The sequence below is a fragment of the Limanda limanda genome, chromosome 18 (genome assembly GCF_963576545.1).
Source record: "Limanda limanda chromosome 18, fLimLim1.1, whole genome shotgun sequence".
In the NCBI taxonomy this organism is placed as follows: domain Eukaryota; kingdom Metazoa; phylum Chordata; class Actinopteri; order Pleuronectiformes; family Pleuronectidae; genus Limanda; species Limanda limanda.
In genome coordinates, this window is record NC_083653.1 from 14,094,553 (window position 1) to 14,117,360 (window position 22,808).

General features: G+C 43.8%; 1 protein-coding gene across 1 annotated transcript; it reads left to right on the forward strand.

Moving 5' to 3' along the window:
* Positions 1-2,758: 2,758 nt before the first annotated feature.
* LOC133024530 (thyroxine 5-deiodinase-like) lies at positions 2,759-3,953 on the forward strand. The gene has a single exon (XM_061091672.1). It carries the CDS (start codon positions 2,766-2,768, stop codon positions 3,570-3,572), a length of 807 nt encoding a protein of 268 aa, XP_060947655.1. The 5' UTR covers positions 2,759-2,765; the 3' UTR covers positions 3,573-3,953.
* The last annotated feature ends 18,855 nt before the right edge of the window (positions 3,954-22,808 follow it).

A 22,808-nucleotide genomic window follows, 5' to 3' on the forward strand; every position in this document is an offset into this window, starting at 1 on the left:
TTTAAATAATTAAGACAGTTAGAATCTCTGTAATGAGTGATATCAGGGACACAGGGAGGTTGCTGTCCAGGGTCCTCGATGACATGGAGGCTCACAGACAGTAAATCTTTTGTGAACTCAATCTAAGCTATTGGCTTTTCTGATCATCGGACTGTTTGCTTCTTGCCCCAGAGGACTTCAGGTTTAGTGATAATGCCGCATTCTCACATCTCAGCAACCACTTGAATGCAACGTTAATCATATCTGGGCGATAGTGTGACCCACGATTTAAAGCCTTTAGTTTATTTCCTGCTCTATGCCGTGTGTTTCCTGCTGATTTATGTTGGAGCCGTTTCTTTTATCCAGGTGAGAGGGTGAGTCAAAATTGCTCCCTTGTGATTCAGCGTGCATCCTCAGACTTGTGGAGTGCTTATATGTCTCAAGTACAAATTAATCTGTCTGTGGTATGTCCGCACATGGCCCAGACATATCATACATCAGAGGACTGCACCACCTCTTCGAGTACTCTCCTTTTTCTCTGCGACGTGATGAAGGAGCTCTTCACACATCTGCCTCCTCCCTTCTCCCCCTCGTCTGCTGCCTCCAGATGCCACTTTCCTCCCTTATATAAATCTACTCTCCTCTCTCTGTTGTCCTTACATCTCCCTCCACCTCTGAGTGCTACTTTCTCAGTGCCGCCGTCTGCTTTTAGGGTCAGCATCCCCTCCGTTTCTCTGATATAAGTATCTGCCGATTGGGATAACAACCCGCATTAAAAAACTAAAATATCCATAGTAACGAGGTAGTTTCTGTTGACGATAATAGGCTTTATTATACATGTGTGTATAATAAAGCCCCACAGATAGAGAAAGACAGGAGGGGACAAGAAGGACGTGGATTAAAACACACACACACTTCTCTTGATGTAATGTTATGTGAGATGTACTGTGTTTGTGGACAATGTTAATGAGTAACTTAATTCTGATATGCCTGGATCCCAGAGGTGTAAAAAGTACTGAAATATTGTACTCAAGTAAAAGTACCTTTACTTTGATGAAATTTGACTTAAGTACAAGTAAAAGTACCCATCGACAAATCTACTCAAGTAAAAGTAAAAAGTATTTCATTTAAAATGTACTTTAAGTAAAAGTTACTTAGTTACTTCCAACTTGATGGGGGCCGCTCCTATACAGTGCAAAAAAGGACAAGGGGTCATAAATCAAATCCAAAAACAGTTATTTTTAATTAAAGGAGAATCTTTACAAATATAAGTGTAATGACATTAAACATGTCAAACATTAAACATTTAACATGTCAACACAACATTTAAGAACTTTTGGTAGGACAAGTCAAGACATGAACCACATGACCTTGCCTTGAACCATGTTTTTTTTTTACTCAGTAACGGATGTAATTTCCAATGTAGCGAAGTACAATACTTCCGTCAAAATCTACTTAAGTAAAAGTAAAATTACCCATTTCAAAAACTACTCAAAAAATTACAAAGTACACAAAAAAACTACTCAATTACAGTAACTGTGAGTAAATGAAATTCGTTACTTTACACCTCTGCTGGATCCTGATGGCTTGGGCCCGAGACACACATGGACAGTTTACCCCACTAACCTAAGACTTGTACCCGTGGCACCTAATTTCATGTTAAAAATGATTGGATGTGATGTACTGTATGACTGTTTTCGATAAAAGGAAATAAAAAACACACACACACAGTGGCAGGGAGGGGTTTGGGGGTCAGGCTGGAAAGTCAGGGACACGCCTGCACTGACAGGTCAACCGTCACATGTACAGTATGTGTGCCCTCCTGTCCACACCTGTGAACAAGTGGAAAGTTTCAAGGTGAGGTAATATGGCTGAGGTCATGGTTAAGACCAAACTGTCATCGCTTTGTGTCTCAGCAGATTAGATGAGATTATAAAACACAAGGCAATATTTCTCTGCTATTGTATTTTGTTTGACCTTTACTCCAGCGTTTGAGGCTGAAGACGCCTGTTTGCCAGGTCGTCAAGGTGCAATCGCAACAATAAATACACAAGAGAAATTACCAATATTTGTGTCATTGCTTTATCAAAGGTGGTCATAAGAAAAAAAACTCAACTTAAATTTATTGATAAGGTGATATGTTATGAAATTGGAGGTGGCAGGTTCACGCTGCCTCTCTCTCTCTCCCCCTCCGGGTGTTGGGTGAGCTCTGAGGCAGATCACCGAAAGACTCATCCCAGGTCTTCGCGGTGTGTGTGAAACCAGCGCCGTCTAGTGGCCGCGGCGGCTCCTGCAGCCCGTTTCCACAGAGCTCCGAGTTCACAGGCAGAGAGAAAAATGACGTGAAGTCAAATGTGTCCCCCTGTTGTCCCCCGACTTCCAGGAGCATCTGTGCGTCCTGCTGCAGTCCCGTCCAGCTGCTGCGGAGCGAGTGTGTCCACATGCTGTCACGTTGTGTCCTGACATGTGGACAGGACACTGTGATCCAGACTGTGTCCCTGGATGTCTGAAGCCCAGGAGTTGATGGGAGGTAATCCCCACCATGTGAGTGGGCGGTGCGGGTACCGGAGGCGTGTTTTTTTTCCTCCTTTTTTTTTTTCCATTATTCAAATGCTTGCTGTACCTATAAAAAGAGCGCCTGTGTGCGTCAGATAGTTTCTCCAATGGGGAAAGGTGACTGAACACCAGTTGCTCTCTCTCTCTCGCCGGCTCCAGTCGCATCCCATCGTCTTTGGTGGTGGTGCTGGTGGTGGTGGTGGTGGGTGGGGGGGGTGTGTGAAGGAGAGATGATGCACGACTCCGGCGGGGTCCAGATGGCGAGGGCGCTGAAGCACGCCGCGCTGTGCCTGATGCTGCTGCCCCGGTTCCTGCTGGCCGCCGTCATGCTCTGGCTCCTGGACTTCCTGTGCATCCGGAGGAAAGTGCTGCTGAGGATGGGGGGGCAGCAGGAGGGCCCGGACGACCCCCCGGTGTGCGTGTCCGACTCCAACCGGATGTTCACCCTGGAGTCCCTGCGCGCCGTGTGGTACGGCCAGCGGCTGGACCTCTTCAAGTCCGCGCACCTGGGGCGCGCGGCGCCCAACACCGAGGTGGTGCTGGCGCAGGGGGGGCCGCCGGTGCGGATCCTGGACTGCATGACGGGCAGGAGACCCCTGGTGCTGAACTTCGGCAGCTGCTCCTGACCGCCGTTCATGACGCGCCTGGCCGCGTTCCGGCGCGTCGTGAGCCAGTACGCGGACGTGGCGGACTTCGTGGTGGTCTACATCGAGGAGGCGCACCCGTCCGACGGCTGGGTGAGCTCGGACGCGCCGCACCAGATCCCCCGGCACCGCTGCCTGGAGGACCGGCTCCGCGCCGCCCGGCTGCTGCTGGGCGAGGTGCCCGGCAGCAGCGTGGTGGTGGACAACATGGACAACTCGTCCAACGCCGCGTACGGAGCCTACTTCGAGAGACTGTACATCGTGAGGGACGCGCGGGTGGTGTACCAGGGGGGCCGCGGGCCGGAGGGCTACCAGATCTCCGGCCTCAGGGACTGGCTGCAGCGGTACAGGAGCGACCTGGCGGAGTCCCGGACGCCGGTGCTCCATGTGTAGCTGAGGATGCTGAACCCCCTCCCCCCCACCCTGCTCTGCCCGATCCATAGCCCGAAGTGCAAACTACCAGATGCTGCTATCAAGTGTTCCCACAGGACACGTTGAGTCGGTTTATTTCTCATGCGTAAAAGACATAAAGTCTCACTCGTAAAAGACAGAGAGACAGACACCGGACTCAGGCTGAAGCCTCTCCCCGGGCTGTAGGCTGATCTATTGATACATTGATACATTGACTTATTGTGCTTGTGTCGAACTCAATTGATTAATTGCCCATAGCGAGTTTATTTCCCTTTTTTTTTGTATGCAAAAGTCTTGGATCAGTTGAAAGTGGATTCAATAAGTAATCACTCTATTTTTCTACAGTGTGTGTGTGTGTGTGTGTGTGTGTGTGTGTGTGTGTGTGTGTGTGTGTGTGTGTGTGTGTGTGTGTGTGTGTGTGTGTGCGCGCGCTCATGTTAATATCTCGCTCCTCTCTCGGTGTTTCTATGAAGGTCGGTTTTTAAAAGGCGCAGCCAGAGAACCGACACTGATCTTTTCCTCGACACCGGGAGCGGATCCATATTAACGGGGAAGTACTTCCTCCTCCTCCTCCTCCTCCATGCGCCACAAACCCATGTGTGTAACATGTTGACCACGATGTGTAACTGCAACTTTTGTTTCTAATAAATGTCCAGATCACTCATCCATGACGTGCTGTCGACTGTGGAACCAACACAAGTTCGAGTTCTTCCTTTGGTCTTTTATTCTTTGTGTGTGTGTCTTTTTTATTGTGAGTAACAATGACACACAAGGAAAAATGGATGGATTTATGAAAGACATTTGAGTGAATGCCAGTTTTGTTGGTTGCACCATGCAGTTTTCAGTGTTTCATAATTGTTTAGAGGATTTACTGTCTTTGTTCCCTTCTCAGATTCAGGCCTATTCAAGTGATCAGCTGTTATATAGGGGCTGCATCATTTACAGCAGCAGATTTGAATGCTCCTTGTGACTCATTAGTGAAGCATTAATGCTTAATTAACCCACTCTCAGCCAAGACTTAGCCTAATAAGGAAGGCTAGAGATCCCTTTTTGTGTCAGTCTGTGTGGAAGTGTGTAATAGAGAAGATGAGGGCCTCTTCACGTTACGTTCAGGGGGTTTAGTGAATCGGGCCAGAAAGGTCAGATTCTGACAGCTGGTGCTTATTTAATGTCGGCTATGTTTATGCCATGTTTGTTTTTTTCTGGCAACTCATTGGATAAAGTGAGACACGTCACATTGTTTTCTTCTGAGCGCCACGAGGTGCGATGCTGCGCCTTTAATCTGTCTATCTTTAACTCTTTCTCCCTTTGTCATCATTGAAACACACTCCCCTTCGCCTCCTCCTCCGCAAAGCCACTGTATATGTGCACCTACACAAGCAGGAATTCACACATACACACACGAGACACCTCTGCCATACACAATTAGGAAAAGAGAGCAATGTGATTACTGAAGATCCCACGTGGGCCTGGTCTCCCTCTGCCATGTGCTTTTTAAATGTCCTCAGGTCCAATCAGGCTTCGTCTAAATGTACAAGCGTCATGCAGTTAGAGCATTGACGACTGACTCGCTCGACCCCGGGCCTCCTCTTCCTCTTCTTCATCCTCACAACTCCTTCACTGTTTCAAAGAGAGATATGAGAGAGAGAGAGAGAAAAAGAAAAGTCTGTCCTCATCTAAACCTCCGCCCTGTCTAAATCAATTACAGGCCTTCAGGATCAAACACAGTGTTGAAGTGATAAAAAGAAAAAGGCTCAGTCAATCCGTGATGTCGGACCAAAGAACTTTTGAAAGTTTCTGTGCTGACCTGGCACTGATCGATGACGTGGGGGAAAAGTCAGAGAACCTCAAAGCTGTGATTCCCCACATGAAACATCTTCCTCAGGCACAAATGGTATCTTTAAATCGACATCTCTTTGTATCAAAGCACCTAAAAAATGCATAATTTAGACTTTTCACCGGCCTTGTTGCAGGAATTTAACAGAAATCTGTGTCGTGGTCTTCAAACATGCCGCAAACAAGTAAAACTTTATGGAGAAAACTCTCAAAAGTGGCAGATTTGTGATGGAAATAGGTGAAACCATCTTAACCCATCTGCTCTGAGGGATCTCTGAATTATATTTGTGTCCACTGTGGTACGCGTTGTGTGTTGACGTAAGCTCACTTCACACTTGAATAGAAGACATTGGAGATGTACAGAAGAGGCGCCTGTGATAACGTTCTGTTCCTGTGCCGGGGGAATGACTCCAGGGGACGGCGGTTTCTTCGACAGCAATTCTCACGAGTCACAAAACCCGACCGACATGTGTCTGTTCCCTCTCGTCTGTGGTGTGAGTCGTGTCACATTACAGACACAACATCTCGCCTTTGGCTAAATGATCTGCCAACCTCTCCTCCCTTTCCACTGTCTTTGCTCACTGAGTTTTGTTTTTCCTTTATTTCTTTTTTGTCACTAATGTAAAAAAAATTATGACTTTTTGCTACCGTTACCTGCCTGTCATTTTCTTTCAGTTGTGTCCATCTTTCTCAATAAATCAAACAAATGATCACATGTTTGCTTCTCTTCTTGGTCAGTTACAAAGTTTCAAGGTATCACTTTCAAGTATATGCTTCTATTGGGGAAATCATTTTTATCGTTATCAAACATTATCCATGTTATTGCATTGGTGGCAGCTTGTTGCAATGAAATGAAATAAAAAAACATAATGAACAGGATAGATTTTCTTATCCTATCCTATTTGTCAAAAACGGATAACTGTATCTTTTTATCCCAATATCTTTTGTGTAGACTTCTATAAGACTTTAGTGAGATTTGATGTGTATCCATTTTGGGCATTAAATTGTGTATTTATCTCCCAGGCAAACAGGCACAAGCAGAATTAGCGAGAACATCTTTAAAGACAGATCCTGTATTATGAAATGTAATTTCAGTCAATACCTGTTGAATAAGACTCAGCTCATAATCCCTCTCATAGCATGCTGGGAAAGTCCAAGGTAGTGCAACCTAGGATTGTAAAATATCAATTACAACAAAATGCCCCAAATAGGATATATATAATGGCAATATTATGTCATGCATTTTTCCGAAATTACACTTTGTCTTCTGAAAGCAACATTCATTAATATGTTGAATATTAACTATTGATGAAATTGACAAGCATAGAAACGCTCCCTTGAATTCACAAATAATTAAAACCCATCACAGATCCTTTCAGTTGTATTATGCATTTTAGTATCTGTCAGCTCTTTGTTTTGTTTTTTTCAATCCTAGTTCCAGCCACAGCAGGTAAGTGTCTCCACAAACCTGAGAGAAAAGTACAGGTATGTCAGCTGTGTGCTCAGGTACAGTATTTGTCTACAAGTACTTTACCTTCCTCCATTGTGAGCTATTCCCTCTCTTTTACAATGAATCATATTATGTTTGCAAAGAAATAGGCTAGTATGACATTTATTATTAGCCTGTACTGCTCGTTATGTCATTACACAAAGGGAAACAATGTTCTGTTGGTTGTATCCAGATACCTTACATAACATTGGAAGAAAATTTCGCACACTATTAGAATAGGGCGAAAGGGATCCCGGGCACCACACGAGGTAGAAGCGCCACTGCTGGTTCAAATGAAATCTTCTCATCTGGCCCATCCCATGACTTTAAATTTAGCTGCGAGCCCTTGAAGTCATATGATGTTGAAAAACAAGGTTCTCAGGACAGCGTGTCCGCGAGGAGAGACACCATGACACACTTTACAGTTTACTGTTTATTGGAGAGAGAGAGAGGGAGAGAGAGAGAGAAAGAGAGAGAGATAGAGAGAGAGAGAAAGAAAGAGAGAGAGAGAGAGAGAGAGAGAGAGAGAGAGAGAGAGAGAGAGAGAGAGAGAGAGAGAGAGAGAGAGAGAGAGAGAGAGAGAGGTTAGCCTTGTTGTGAAAGTACAATAAGCTTGGTACAGGTGCTGAGAGTTGGACAAGGTGGGTTCAGACACGCTACAGCTGAAACACATCTGTGCTGAACAAGAAGGAGATTTAATGAAATTCAAGTCTGCACATTGTGGAGCGAGGATATCTGTTCCTCAGAGAGAAGTCGTATGTGATGTACCATATAGAAACGTACAGGCAGCATATGAGCATACTGTACATTAATAATGAATAGAGCAGGCAATACATTAACACTAGGGGGTTGAGACCGAGTTGCATAAGCTGTGCACGCCACACAAGCAATAATATTGAGACTGGGAGAACCATAGGGGCTGTGATGACATATTTCTAACAGGGAGACTCACCAGAGAAGACACAATGTTGTCTGATTATGATCAGCAGTACATTCCTACAAAGGGATAAGCGTATTATGCTTTACCTTATTGTCTGCCCTTGTTATGTAACGTTAGACAGTCAGATGTTAATTTGAATAACCAAGTAAACAAATGTGAAAGTAATCACTGTGAAGCCGAAGCTCAGGAGACAAACGGCTCTGGAGCTTTGATGTGATTTTCTGCAACAGGCGGACATCTGGCCCAGGATTTCTTTCCAAAGTCATCTGCTCCAAGCAAAGCTCATTCTCTATGACCGGTTAGCTTTAGGTGTAGTCAAGGCATTTCGAGAAGTACAGCATACAAATAACCAATGTCGAGCAGGTTTACTATACAGTGGCAGCAGCGGAATCAGATGTAAGAGCATTTTAGCCCATTTACCACATATACAACTATTAACGCAACAATATGTAACAGTCTTACCTTTAAACAGCTTCAATGCACTTTTCAATTCGGAAAATGGTTCCTCTTTTCCATTCCATGCCACAATGGCCCTTTGTTGCTCTATGGTGAGCGGGTACGATTCAGTAAGTGACAGCAACTTAATCTAAAGGAAGGAGGCCAAGCTGAAATTAAACTAATGCTGAAATGTAGATGGAAAAGAATTAGAAGTCATGGGAAGCCTCGTTTGATTTAAAATTTAAAAATATCATGAGTGGGACCGTGGCTTAATGTTACATTATAGGCATTTTCCAACATACGAGAGGTAACAGTATATCATGCTACAGATCTAAATCCCCGATCTTTCTCCATATCACAGAGAAACCTTCATCCTTCAGATCTGGCAATCGGCAAAGTACAAAATACAGCAGGAGTCTAAACTCCTGGACTAGCTGTTTCTGTACTGAGCCTTTCCTTTCTCATGCTGCTTCTTCAATAAGAATTGATCAGCTTGAGCTTGAAGAATGCGAACCCTGCCTGGTGTGATGAGGTGAAACAGCAACACTGTGCAGAGATCATTAAATGTTGCTGCCACTGAGCTGCTGTGGTCCATAATGAACGTCTTGGTCAGATCCACCAGGGGTTTTGCTATTTCAGATTTTCGAGCAGGCTCTGAATGCAAAGTGGCCCATGAGGCACCGTGCGTCATCCTGCTCTGCTCAGGGTGTCGGGGGGGATATAACCTAGAACGGGTCGTGAGCGTCACACAAAGAAGCCATCCTCTGGGAGCGATGCTTTAGATTAGAATGATGTCAAGGCTGGTGATGAGGACACTCATTCTGAAATGGCAATTTCATCGAATCCTTTATTGCGGAATTCCATTATCTCGGCTGCACTCCCTATCTCTCCGCGAGATTTCGATTAATGCACTTGACCTGGTCAAAGTCATTTTGGTCTTTATATATATACATTCACATGGTTCTGCTGGTATCTTCAGAACACATCATGGGTGGTGTCCATGATGTGATGTCACACTGCACCAGCTTGGCAGTTAGAAAAATTATCTTGATTCGAAACAGGAGGACTCAGAATTCTTTCTAAATGTAATTGGAACAGAGAAAGTTACTGTTGGGCCGTCCAAGAATCTCCCTATGTCTTGAAGAAGCCAAGTTGGAAGTGCAAGTGTCTCTATAGTTAGCTTTAAGTTCCTTGCTTCCCTCTTTCTGTCGCCATACATTCTTCCCGTATCTCTACCATTGTTTATACATGACATACCTTCCAGCATGAACCTGACATTATATCAGCAAGTCGATCTTCTCCTCGGTCTCAAACTCTTTTAACCCATGCATCACTGTGGAAAGCTGCACCAGCAAGGCTGCCTATAGGCACATTCCTAAGGTAGAAGAGTAACTCAGATAGTGGACGTTTAACTGCATCGGAGGTGGGGGTGCAGTAGCTGGACAAACAAGCGTCTGGGAACCGCACCGCTGGCACCATCAACATGAAGCCTGATCACATTCAGTCATGGTTACGTCATGTCACTGATTTGGCCAATGCTCACTCACACTTACCCACGGAGTGTGAGCAGGCACGTGTCATTAATAACAAGGGATTTCTTAATGCTACGTATAGAACAGTTAATAGATGAGGGACAAATTCCGCAGTCCTCAGCAGTCTGAGTTAAGGATTTACCTGTTTCTCCAGTCAGCAGTTTCCATAATCATATAGCTAGCTATATTTTAACCAAATTTCCATAATATGTGCAAAGGAAAATGCTATTTGGTTTGCACTTCGACCTTCTATAGGTTGAGCCATTTTGCTTTTGAGGGCACAAGGACATCACGTAACTAAGGGAGCACCAGTCAAAGCTCAAATTAAAGGAGAACTACGTGGAAAACATGATGGAAATGTGGCATTTATGTTTTCTTTCATGTATTAATTCAAAGAATGTTCCAGTCTCTGCCATGTTCTCATTTCTTCATAGGAACCCAAAGCTTGATTGGAGTTCAAACCACAGGCTTCACGGATGGACGTCCGTTTCCATTGCTCTGAGTGGATTTTTTTTTTTGTATCCATACATCAATTTTTCCACCTCAACCAAACAGAAATAAACATCATGGTGTTTCCACAGCATGTTTGAACTCTAAACATCAACATAAAAGCACGCCCGGTGTTTTCCTTGCTGAGCTGCTGCAGAGTGATAGTGAAAATGTGCTGAAGCTGAGCACACAACAAGGAGAGGATTGTGTTTCATCTCTTTGTAACCAGCATGGAGCCGAGGAATGTTTACACACACAACTAACTCCTTCAATGTATATATGGGCATGTGTGTTGCTCGAAGACACACTCGAAAATATGAGCGGATGGGACATTGACCAAACTAAGTCAAAATACGTACACTTCAAAATACATTTTTCAATTTAAATGGACAGTCTATTGTTGAAACTAATAAAAACTACTGATATGCAAAACTTTTTTAAGTGGGGAAATTACCTGAAGATGAACATTTTAATTATGTGATAGATCTGTAATTTCTTAAGAAGCTATGGTAACTTAAATAATAATAATGATAACTATAATAACTTTCATAATAATAATAGCATATATGTTTGCGCCATTATCGATAACAGTTTTCCCACTCTTCCAACATTTTGGAAGAGTGGGTTGGATATGCATAGAATCAAACATAAAATGTATATGTGGTTATTTTTCTTTTAATTGAACCACAAACGTAAATCTGTTTAATTATCATATCTTATTTCTTCATTGCAGTTGAAAGATAGATGTTTGATAACATTGACTTGCAATCTACATTCAATTTCAATGCCAATATGTTACACCACTATGTCGTTACACCACTTAGGCTGAAACTGTTATTCAGCTCATTGTTTTGTATGAGGGATAAATACTTCAATATAGTTACAAAGCTCAGCAACTTTCACCATCATCACTGATCCACAGCGAAGAGGAGGCTGCTGGAGAAATGGTTAAAACTGATTTAAGTCCAATGAACAGGCAGGAAATGGTGGGTGGACAGTGATGCGGACAATAATTTAGGGATGGAAACTAGATGAATCATTCAGTTATGTTTTGTTTTTTTTCCCTTCGAATGGAAAAAATGCCAGCCCGGCAGCCAGTCACTCTGCATATCACCTCAACATGGCATCTGTATCCTGGTTGCCATGGCGACGTGGTTGCTATGAGATCAATTTATCCGGCGATCTGGCCGTTGCAGATGTCACGGGGCACTGCTCTCAAAAACAAAGCTTTGGTCAAACAGCTAAGACTCTCACTTTTCCTCCTGATCCCATAACAAGAGAAGAGGTTTTAATAACGAGAAGTCAGACTGAGCTTCATGTAGCTGCGGCATCATCCCTCCTCTCATCCTCCTGCTCAGAGGTGAAGTATTCAGTCAGATGAATACCATAAGATGATATAGGCGAGATCAAAAGAGCAGCCTGACGTTCACCGCTCCCCTCCAACTTCTCCTCACTCCCATCCCCCCCCCCCACCTCAGAGCCTCAGCGCTGTGCTGCACACTGCGGGCCCTGTGTGACGCACGGCTCTGCACTCATGACGTGTGGATCTGCTCAGTAGTGGGAATACCACCTATTGGCTTTGCAGACGCTTATACCGCTGAGCTGCGAATGCAAATCTGTTTACTGCACTTCTGTCTTCTGCAGTCATCACAACGTTGGACGATTAAAAATCTGTTCACCTCATCACATTACAATGCACTCCCAATGAGGGACAAACATTTAGTCTGTATTGAATATCTACTGCATTAATACTTTGTTAAGGGTTGAAGGATTACAGCAGGGAGGAAATATGAGTCAATGCAATGCCCTGAAGTTTTGGACACACCATGACGAGCTTGGTCCCATTAGTGTTGATGACCATGAACAGAACCTGAGAGACTGTGATCGCCTACAGCAAATAGAAGCAGTGTCAAGGTGTGTGTGTGTGTGTTTCCTTCCTGAAAATGGTTGGACCAATCCCAGCTGTTGAACCCAATGGTCCAATGGGAGTGCTACCGAAGTTAACAAGCAAGATGGCGTCCACTGGTTAAGAGAAGTCTGTTGAAGACAGAATTAAAATGACTGGACGGCATATTTTCTCTAAATGAGGAAAAAACAACAATACAGCATCCGAGTCCCACTTCTTTCCCTCGTGGGACTCGGATCCCTCACATGTGGCTCAATGAGGTTTCTACGTTTCTTTCCCCTGTTAAAGGGTTTTTGAGTAGTTTCTCCTTACTCTTGTTGACGGTTAAGAACAGATGATGTTGCACCTTGTTAAGCCCTATGAGACAAATTGTTATTGTCACAATAGTCTGTTTACACATTGATCACAGCCCCTGTAAGCTGAAAATGTACAAAAGGTCTCGGAGCTATCTGCAAAATTGATTTGGTCAGGTGATGTCAGGCAAGGATAAAACACTGATTGAGGATGTCCTTCGTCCTCAGTCCAACGATCACTTCGAACGCACCAATCAGGAGCCAGAGTCCAGCTTTCCGTTGCTATGTCAGCTCCAAACTTCAGACCTGGAACCAGCAGTTTTGCTGGATTATGTATTATTAGTTAGCTGTTCCAGGCCCCCTTCCTCTGCTCCCAGCCCACCCACCAGTTGTTCCCAAGAGAGTTTTCTTTTCTAAGAGCAGTATCCCTTTAAAAACTGAATCTGAGATTACATCTCCCTGTTTTATTAATCACTCCCCCGTTGAGAAAATCATTAAATCATTACTAAGGTTGGGTAAGTCACTTTGCTCAAGACCATGCACATCCATCCGACTCTCCACTTGTCACAGATAAAGCCTGTCTCCTCCAGCACTCGTTTTAATGGGAAAAATCCGATTTGCACACAATCCTCTGAACCTGAAGAAGCAGATAAACAACAAGAAATGGATCAGAAATAGTTGAAAAACTACAATAAATGTTCAGAAACTTGCTAACAATAAGCTAAAGGACAGGGCAACTCCTCATCTAATGTTATGATAGTAGCACTGGACCAGACACACAGGGAGGCAGGTGCTGTGAAGGAACTTTAATACGACTGCTACTCACATGTGAATATGAGACAAGTGAGGAAGGGGATGTGGCAGTGAGGTGGACTGACCAGGGGGAAGGTCTGAGGACCTCTGGTGGGCGGGTGGAGTGAAGGAGCCAGAAGCCAAACTATGGATGGATGGATGGATGGGAGAGTAAACTTTGTCCTGTTGCAACCGCTTCAGCCTCATTCTGTTTGGGTGAGTAACCCCCCCAAAACAGAAGCTGCAGTTCTACAGCAGACTCATTCACACAGAGCTTTAACTTCACTCGCACATTGTGAGAAACGCCAGAGTCGCAACAGCTGATGAGCATGTGAGTTCAAAGAAACTGGGGAGATCTGTTCGAGCTTCCCCGGCTGTGCATGACTGACAGATGTTTCATAAGAATGACAAATTAGTTCAGTTTGATAGGCCGCTTGCCTAATTTCCCCGGGGCTCTGGTGTTAACCCACCGTACGAACAAGATTCTGGCTCGAGGATTTGTTTCTTATTGAGTGAGTTCAACGCTTTCTGCCTCCAGGATTACGATTGTCATGCTGGTCAGGGAACAACAAACATCATTCACAACTAGGGTTGCAAAGGGGCGGAAAGTTTCCATGGGACGTTAAGCTCGGGAATTTGGGGAATTTTGAAAAAAAAACACTACGCAAATTAAACGCTGAGCAATAAAAACATCATTCAAAACTCTATTTTAGAGATGTATGGAATGCAGCACACGCTGCACGTTGAATTTCAACCCTCCACTGTGCATTCTTCCATCACATGCACAGATAATTCCCAGCATCCTGGACATTACAGCAGGGCTATTGAGGCCTGCTGTAGTGTACAGGACTAGTCAGTAAGTTTCGATGATATTACTGGGGAAAAAGGTATTAGCATGCTGATTGAGGATTGTTCATCTGTTATTCTAGCCTATTTCCATTCATTTATCCATCAATTGTAAAATATTTTCACAGACGATTCCAATTGTTTGACTAACTATTTATATCTCTGGCATTGCATTAGTGTTTTTTTACAAACTTTTTTCTCATCTTATTCTACAGAACAATGCCACGTGCACTATCTCATGTGTGGAGACATTTCACCCCATCCAATGTAGAAGGAAAGGCTGTGTACATTTGCAAACACTGTGCAAAGACATATGTTAAGAATGACACAACGATGCAGAAGCATATAGTCAAGTGCCCAAAGTTTCCTCAGGGCTCAAATCAGCCTATAACAAAACAAAATGTTTATATTTATGTCTGTATATGACAAGGTAAATACAGTTAGTATAAATTACCCACAACATTTCCAGTTTATTCCCGTTAAAACCCGTTAATTCCTGTTAATTCCCGTATATTCCCATATATTCCCGTTAATTCCCGTTAATTCCCGTTAATTCCCATGGAAAGTTTCCAACTTTGAATATTCCCGGAATTTTGCAACCCTATTCACAACACATTCCTATTTCTAAGTCAATCTAACACCCGTCACTACACAGATTGACCTGTGCTGCACAGTGTTTCCTACATACAGGCCTCCTCCTCCATTCATATAAATCCTGCTCATGTTTCAGTAGATGCAGGTGATCCCACTTTTCCCCGTAGAGATTGAAATGGGTGTTGTATTTAAAAAGCAAATTGACATTTTACTTAATCATCTCTTCTTGGTGGAGACAGTGTGTGGAAAGACCAAAGCGGGACACCCGACCATCAGGAGGGGATTTCATGGGATCAATGGACCCACTGTTGTGGTGCCGTGCATGCAGGCATGCCCACTGTCAAAGAATCTGATGATCAAATACTGATCCTTTCTCCTCCTTAACTGGTAATCTGGCATTTCACTTCCCTTCTGGCTTCACAGAAAATCAGGGGAAAAATCATCCAAACTCTATATTTAGACCAGAACAACACAAACAGATTTATTCACTGACCCAGTCGAGGCCACTCCTGTTTCACAAAATCTGATTATCAGTCGCTTTTCTCTGGTCGTAGTTCCACTTAAATAATGATTGTATCAAACACAGGGTTTTCAGTGTGGATGTTGTTATTCCAGGGAACTCACATACATGCAAATGGCCCTCGACTCTGTTTCCAGTGGATTTGTCTTAAACATGAGAATAAATCTCAGTGTGTAAGGCTGCTTTCAGATGTGCACTTATATTCAAAGGCATTTTCCTGAAATTTTAATGCAAATGTCGGTTTGCGGCGAACATTTCCCACCGGCCCCCCTAGAAAATGTCAGAGCGGGTCCGTGTAGGAATACAGCAGGAACATGTATGGAGAATTTACAGTGAGCGAGCAAGTTGATGACGTTTATAAAACATGACGGAGAAGTATCTCAGGATGAAAAAGAGGAGCATACATGTAGACAAGTTGGAAAGACGACGAGTCTCGAGAGCTTTTAGGGATCAGGGCAGACGTCAGTGTCAATGTGCTGTCAACAAAAACATGTGATTTCATCAGTGGAGTTTATAAATCACATCCTGCTGCTCTACCCAGAAACCACCTCTGCTACCTCTGCCAAACGGATTATGTTTTACGTCTGTGTTGTTTGTTTGTCGGACTGTTGGTTTCCGCGATTACGCAACAATTACCGGAACGATCACCATGAAACTTGGGGGAAGGATGTGATGCGAGTCAGGAAAGAACCAGTTAACTGTTGGTGCGTATCCAGGAAATTATTTTTCATTAAGAGCATTTTCCAATTGATTTCTCAGAGAACAAATAATGGATTTCGCTGAAAATCCATGGCTGGCATGGCATGTTCGGGGGACTTATATATATGAGCGTATGTAATTTGGTGCAGATCCAAATCAAAACCCAGATCTAGTGAACTTAAAGTCATGAGGGGACTGTGTGCACTCTCTGTGCCCCTCCAGTAAAAAAGTAATAAAGTGTCTGACCCAGACAATGTCCTGCTGCATTCTTCATAGGATCACAGAGGATTTAGGCTCTAAACATGAAAAAGTTTTGAGTCGGATTTGAATTTCGGGGCTGACAGACACTCGGATGAAACCAAGGGAGCAGCATGGAGGCGTTTTAAGTATTTTTCTGTTGCTTTATTAAGTCTGAAGAGTGATCACCATTCATATAAATTGTCTCAGATTTGGCTGTGACGGTGTTCACCCCTGAAACTCCGAAAGTGTTTTGTTGACTCAAACACTTCAACCCCCCCTCCATCGACACATTCTTACTTGTTTACGCGACACGTGGAGATGCAAGAAAATATCCATGACCTATTATTATTATCTTGAGGCATTAGAACAACAACACGATCCATATTGAGGGGTCAACATCCAACAGATTATCACTCTTCCACCAAATTCAATACACTCGGTCAGATTGCACTGTTTGACTGAGACCCGACTGCTTGTTGGTCACGAAAAGAAGGTGCTAAAACAACCCCAGCGCACCCATGCACACGCTGAGCAAGAAACCATCCACCCGAGCTGCTGAGATGAAACCTCTCATGTGAACATCCACTCCTGCTGAAGGTTGCCTCCCTCACACTCTGCGCATCCGTCTGTTGCTCGGCCGAGTGCAAAAAGGGCGTGAAGAGTGTGAAAGACCTCCGCGTGTGTCTCTCTGCCTGACTGGTGCCCATCGCTCCCCAGTTTTTCTCAGTCTGCCTGATCTTATTTCCAAAATAGAGGCCATTGTTTCCCGCTCTCCCATGTGCGTCCTGACACAGAGTGCTGAGAGCCACGGGGCTCCAGACGGTCAAGTGAGGCTGCCGTGTGTCTAGGCCGCCCGGGTTCATCTGTCCCACGTATGTCAGACAGTTATCTGGGTCCCTTGTACAGACAGAGCGCTTATGTGTCTGTGTGGCTTCAGCAGACAATGAGGTTGTCCCCAGGTGGCCCAGATACTGGAAGATAATAAAGGTTGTTTGTGTGTGTGCATGTGTGTGTGTGTACGTGTGTGTATGTGTGTTCCAGACAGGCACAGTGGAGAAGTGTATGGTTCCATTATACCCAGACTGACAGGCAGCAGGATTACCGCAGGAGAGGTTACCAAAGTTCCATATCCCAAAAGTGCGCACACACACACAAAAGCATGAGCGTTCACGTGGAGCACTCACACAAACACATGTTCTTTGGGTAAAGGAACATGTCAACACTCCACAGGTTTTTCTCAGATAATAAACTTGTTATCAGGCAATAGAAGTGGCATTTAGGTTTGGAAGAGAACTCAGGTTTTCGTCTTTATCCGACACCACAGCTTGTAGCCTGATTATACCTGAGCCGCCTCCATCCTGATCACAGCATGACCCATGTGCAACCAGTCTGTGTTGGTGGACTTTCATTAAGCTCCTTAATTATCTAGAAACTTCTCCAAAAGCAGATAAAAAAAAAGGGATCTTTTGGTAGAAATTGAATGTAAAATAATCCTAGTGATGTTTTCACTAGTGCGTTTCATTGAAATTGTACGAAATTTTTCGTTTTCTTTACCCCGGAATGGGCCCTTTATATTGATATACTTTATATTTACATCTGGAGTGGGTCCTCTCTTCTGAGGCTGCCATTTGTTAAACAGCACTTGGGTCAACTGGGGTTGGGTTAAATGTTTAAATCCTTATGTACAAACTTGAATTCTGTTTTTATAAAAATAAGGGATAATGTTTGTCTCTACCAATTCTGTAAAAGCCTTAATCAAAACTTTGTCTCCAGATTGATTCAATGAAATACCCCAAAATCAGATTGTTCTTTGATATCTGTTTAAAAGAACCGAGTGAGTCAGGGATGTTTCTGAAATGACTTAGAGCTTATTCTTCAAATTGACTGCAGCAGGACACTCTGGAAACCCTATTAGCGTTTCAATGTCAATACAAAATGCTTTCACGGTCTTGAAAACCAAAATATTAACTTAAAATATGATATGCATTTCTTGGGTTTCCAACTGTCTTTTCAAAATAAGAGTATGCATGCTCCTGCAACCACAGATGTACTGTAGATGCCATGGCCCCACTGAACTGTTTCACTCACTATCATGTTTCAATCAGCACAAGGTGCTGGAGTCACTATGTTTTTGCTTGGAATCAGAGTCAGAGAAGCTTCGGGAAAAACTTGCATTGTTTAGCACTAAATGAGTCTGTGTCATTAAATAAGCTGTATTTCCTCCAAACCTCATTACTTAAAACACGTTTTATTCTCTTAAAGGTCAGAGTATAGAATTTGGTGTCATCTAACAATGAAGTTGTATATTCCCACATATGGACACGCTTTCTAAGTGCAGAAGAACATATGGTTGTCTTTGGGTTGCATAAAAAGACGCTGGCTTGCTCTTAAGGAAATCAATGTTGAAAAAAAACAAAACACAAAACCATTCGAAGTTTCTTGAGCAAAACAAATAGTCATACATGAAGAGAAATATGATGTCAAATGTATGTTATGCATTTTAAAATAGTTTGGAAACACATACACGTAAGATTGTATTTACATTAAATCTACTTTGCCTCAGTTGTCAAAACAATCGCGTTCCGTATTCTCATTGTTTTATCTGTAGCTTAGTTTTGTTCTTCTTCACATCTTGTTTTTCCCCTGAGAGAACAACCACTGTCAGCATGTTTTGAGCATTAAAGAGTAGATGTATTAACTTTGTCTCGTCGAGCTCCCTGTAAGGACGTTGGCTTTGTTGAAGCCAGATGAAGCTCAAGGGGGGGGGGGAGTAGCTCCATGAGGCACCTCTCTCTCTCTGTCTCTCGCCCTCTCTTGTGTGCACAGGGCAGGATGCCGAGCTGCTGGGCCTGATCCCAAATGTCCTGCTTTGATGAGAGGGACTTTGAAGCCGAGTGTCAAGCATCAAAAGAAAACCAGGACTTGGGCCGCGCCCCGAAACAACCCTGTATCTCGGAGGTGGTGGGGCGGGAGGAGGCCGAGGGGAGGAAGAGGTGCGAGGGGTGACTCGACAGTTTCCCTGAGAGGAGCTCAGGTGCCACTGAGGAGGCAGAAGAGGACAGATGAGGAGGTGGATGCGAGACCAGGGAGCCAGGGCCCAGATCTCAGACCCCTGGGGCGGTGTGATGAGTCACCTTCCTCCCACTTGGCTCCCATTGCTCGTAAATACACCCCCTCCAGAAACACACACACACACACACAGACACACAGACACACAGACACACACACACACACACACACACACACACACACACACACACACACACACACACACACACACACACACACACACACACAATCGGATCCACACAAACGTACCCACACAGTAAAGCTTTTTCTCCCAAAATCTGATTGGATGCAGTCACAATGGGGGTCGACACTCACAAACTTTTGAGCACTGTTTCCATAGCGATGGATTCTGACATCTCCTGTCGTGACAAGATGTGTTTTGGTTGCAAGGCCGGCGGGGAGAGGAGAGGAGAAGAAGAGAGGTGAAGAGAGGAGAGGAGATGGGAAGAAAAGACAAGAGAAGAGAGCTGAAGAGAGGAGAGGAGAGGGGAAGAAAAGACAAGAGAAGAGAGCTGAAGAGAGGAGAGGAGAGAGGAGGAGAGGAGAGGAGAGGAGGAGAGAGGAGAAGAAGAGAGGTGAAGAGAGGAGAGGAGAGGAGAGGGGAAGAAAAGACAAGAGAAGAGAGCTGAAGAGAGGAGAGGAGAGGGGAAGAAAAGACAAGAGAAGAGAGCTGAAGAGAGGAGAGGAGAGAGAAGGAGAGGAGAGGAGAGGAAAGGGGAAGAAAAGACAAGAGAAGAGAGGTGAAGAGAGGAGAGGAGAAGAGAGGAGAGGAGAGGAGAAGAAAAGAGAAGAGATGTGAAGAGAGAAGAGAAGAAGATGTGAAAAGAGGAGAGGAAAAGAGAGGAGAGGAGGAGAAGAAGAGGAGAGGAGGAGAGGAGAAAGGAGAGGAGAAGAAAAGAGAAGAACAGAGAAGAGAAAAGAAGAGAGGTGAAGAGAGGAGAGAAGAAGAGGTGAAAAGAGAGGAGGAGAAGAAGAGGAGAGGAGGAGAGGAGAAAGGAGAGGAGAAGAAAATAGAAGAACAGAGAAGAGAAAAGAAGAGAGGTGAGGAGAGAAGAAGAGAGGTGAAGAGAATAGAGGAGAAGAGAATACAGGAAGAGAGAGGAGGAGGAGAAGAAGAGGAGAGATGAGAGGAGAGGAAAGGAACAGGGTGGGTTTGCACAGCAAGTCGTTGACAGTCATAGAAGGCTGTCAGACCATCCTGATCAAAACACACAAGTAATATTCCAAAAAGCAACAAGACGGTTCAGGACGACAAAGCCCAGCACTCCAACTGTCACCGCAGGCAGAGACAACAAACCCATGTGACCTCATCTGAAAGCAGAGGACCCACAAATAAAAAAACACTGACGTACTTTGATACTCAGTGACGCATCCAGCCCAGAGGAGTACTTTCTCTTATAATTGGGGTACAATGTCTCTATAATGAAGCAAATTGGGGGTGTTGGTGGGAGACAATCTGCCTCCTCATTAGGGCAGTCACGTAGAGACAGGGCCTGTTATTCTGTGACATTTTGCTCGTTTACAGTAAATACAGAAATTTAGGTTCGACCCTGAAAAATAGATTCTGCAGAATGCGACCGGGGCGAATCCAGGAAATCAAATAAACAGAGATGAAAGTAATTCCATAATCTAAATGTGTCCAATATCAATTTGTGGAATCAATCAAAGATACAATATTGAATTTTCCACTGCGTCATCACCGGCAGCCCAATATTTGTGCTGCAGAGGTGCAATAAGTGCGGTTGTGTTTGTTTTCCAAAGCCCTGCAGGTTCATCTGGGTTCAGCTGGGATCCCAGCAGGGGTGCTAGACACAAGGGGGTGGGCGGGTGCCAGACCTCCCCGTGGTGTTCGCATGAATAGAGGGAACTTAAGTGACCTCAGACGAGCCAGTTTGGCCGATGGCAGCACCTAGCAACATGTCCTCAGGAGAGAGCCGGTAGCTTCCTTCAGATTTGATAAAAGTATGAATGAATCACGGTGTCAGAGGCGGCTTCTGCAGCGGTGAATGAACTGCTCGTGTGTCCTCGTCCAAGTGCTGTGAGGTTTCACATGACAACAGCTGCTTATACAAGAAGCAACAGGTCAAATAGAATCAGGCCTGTTCGTGTGTGTGTGTGTGTGTGTGTGTGTGTGTGTGTGTGTGTGTGTGTGTGTGTGTGTGTGTGTGTGTGTGTGTGTGTGTGTGTGTGTGTGTGTGTGTGTGTGTGTGTGTGTGTGTGTGTGTGTGTGTGTAACATTACATAACAGCTGGGAGACAGGGACATGATGAGTTAGCACATACGTACTAACATATTAGTTACAAGTTTTGAGAAAAGAAAGTAAGCCTCCAGCTTCATGAAGATTCTCTCACTTGACATTATATATTGTGTTTTTATTGTTTACCTCTGTTGCCTTGAAACTTCTCTGATAATATGTGGACAGTAAACTGATAAAAACAAGAATTTAACTCCACACTACAGTCGTGATTAGGATAAATGTTAAATAAATGAGAATCATCGGGGGTGCTTATCATTTTCAATGTTCTATACTACATTTGTCCAGCAGGTGGCAGCAAACGACTGCATTATCATTTTAGTTTCTCAATTTTGAAGGATTAAAGTCTTCAAATAGAATATTTTAAAATCTTGAAATTTAGGATTTTAATAATGTCAAATTACTATAAACCGCATTTTTTGAAAAAAATTTGAATTTAGACCCGATACAAGCTTCAACCATTCAGATTTCTAAATATTGAGTTAGTTATTAAATTTTGCTGTAAAAAGGTAAAAACAGACTTATCAGCTGTGGCTTTTTTCTCCTTTTACACTTCAGAGTCAACATCACTGGCACAACCTTGACTTGCTGTTCGTTTGACTTTCACAGTGATTGATTGACTACAAGCTGTAACAACACATCTATATTAAGTACATTTTTGTTTAAAGTTTAACTGAATGGTTAAGATTCTGTCTGCAGCCTTGTGGTTATCCAAACAGATTGTTCTTACATGATGTCTAACCGAGCGTTGGTCCTGTTCCTTCAACATTATACAGACTTAAAGCAGCTTCATAGTTGTTACTGTCATGAAGTGGTTTCAGAGAAAGATTAGAATTACAATCTTTTTGTGTCCACTGCAGCAGCAATTTTCCTCCATCTACGTCTCCTCCTCCTTTCTCTTGATGGAGTAACATGATGGTGGTAACCTGACGGACACAAAAACACCACCTCTCCAGATCGCAATGTGTGTTTTTTTGATTAATAACCCTCTAAAAAAGGCCATCCGGGCCAAACCTGGGCTGATGTACATCAAGAGCGCTGCAAGGATAAAAGGCAGACATCTTGAAATAAACTAATAACGACTCACAGAACAGTTTTCTTAGGATGAAAATATAAAACTCACATGTTCTCTTTATTTGCTGTATATAGATAGATGTACACCACTGGAGATTTGGATAAAAGCACACACAAAGAGCTCATGTATGTAGGATCTCAACACATGTCTGAAAGTGGAAAACAAAAACGGAAAAGATGTTGATTACAGTAGATAAAAAACTATCC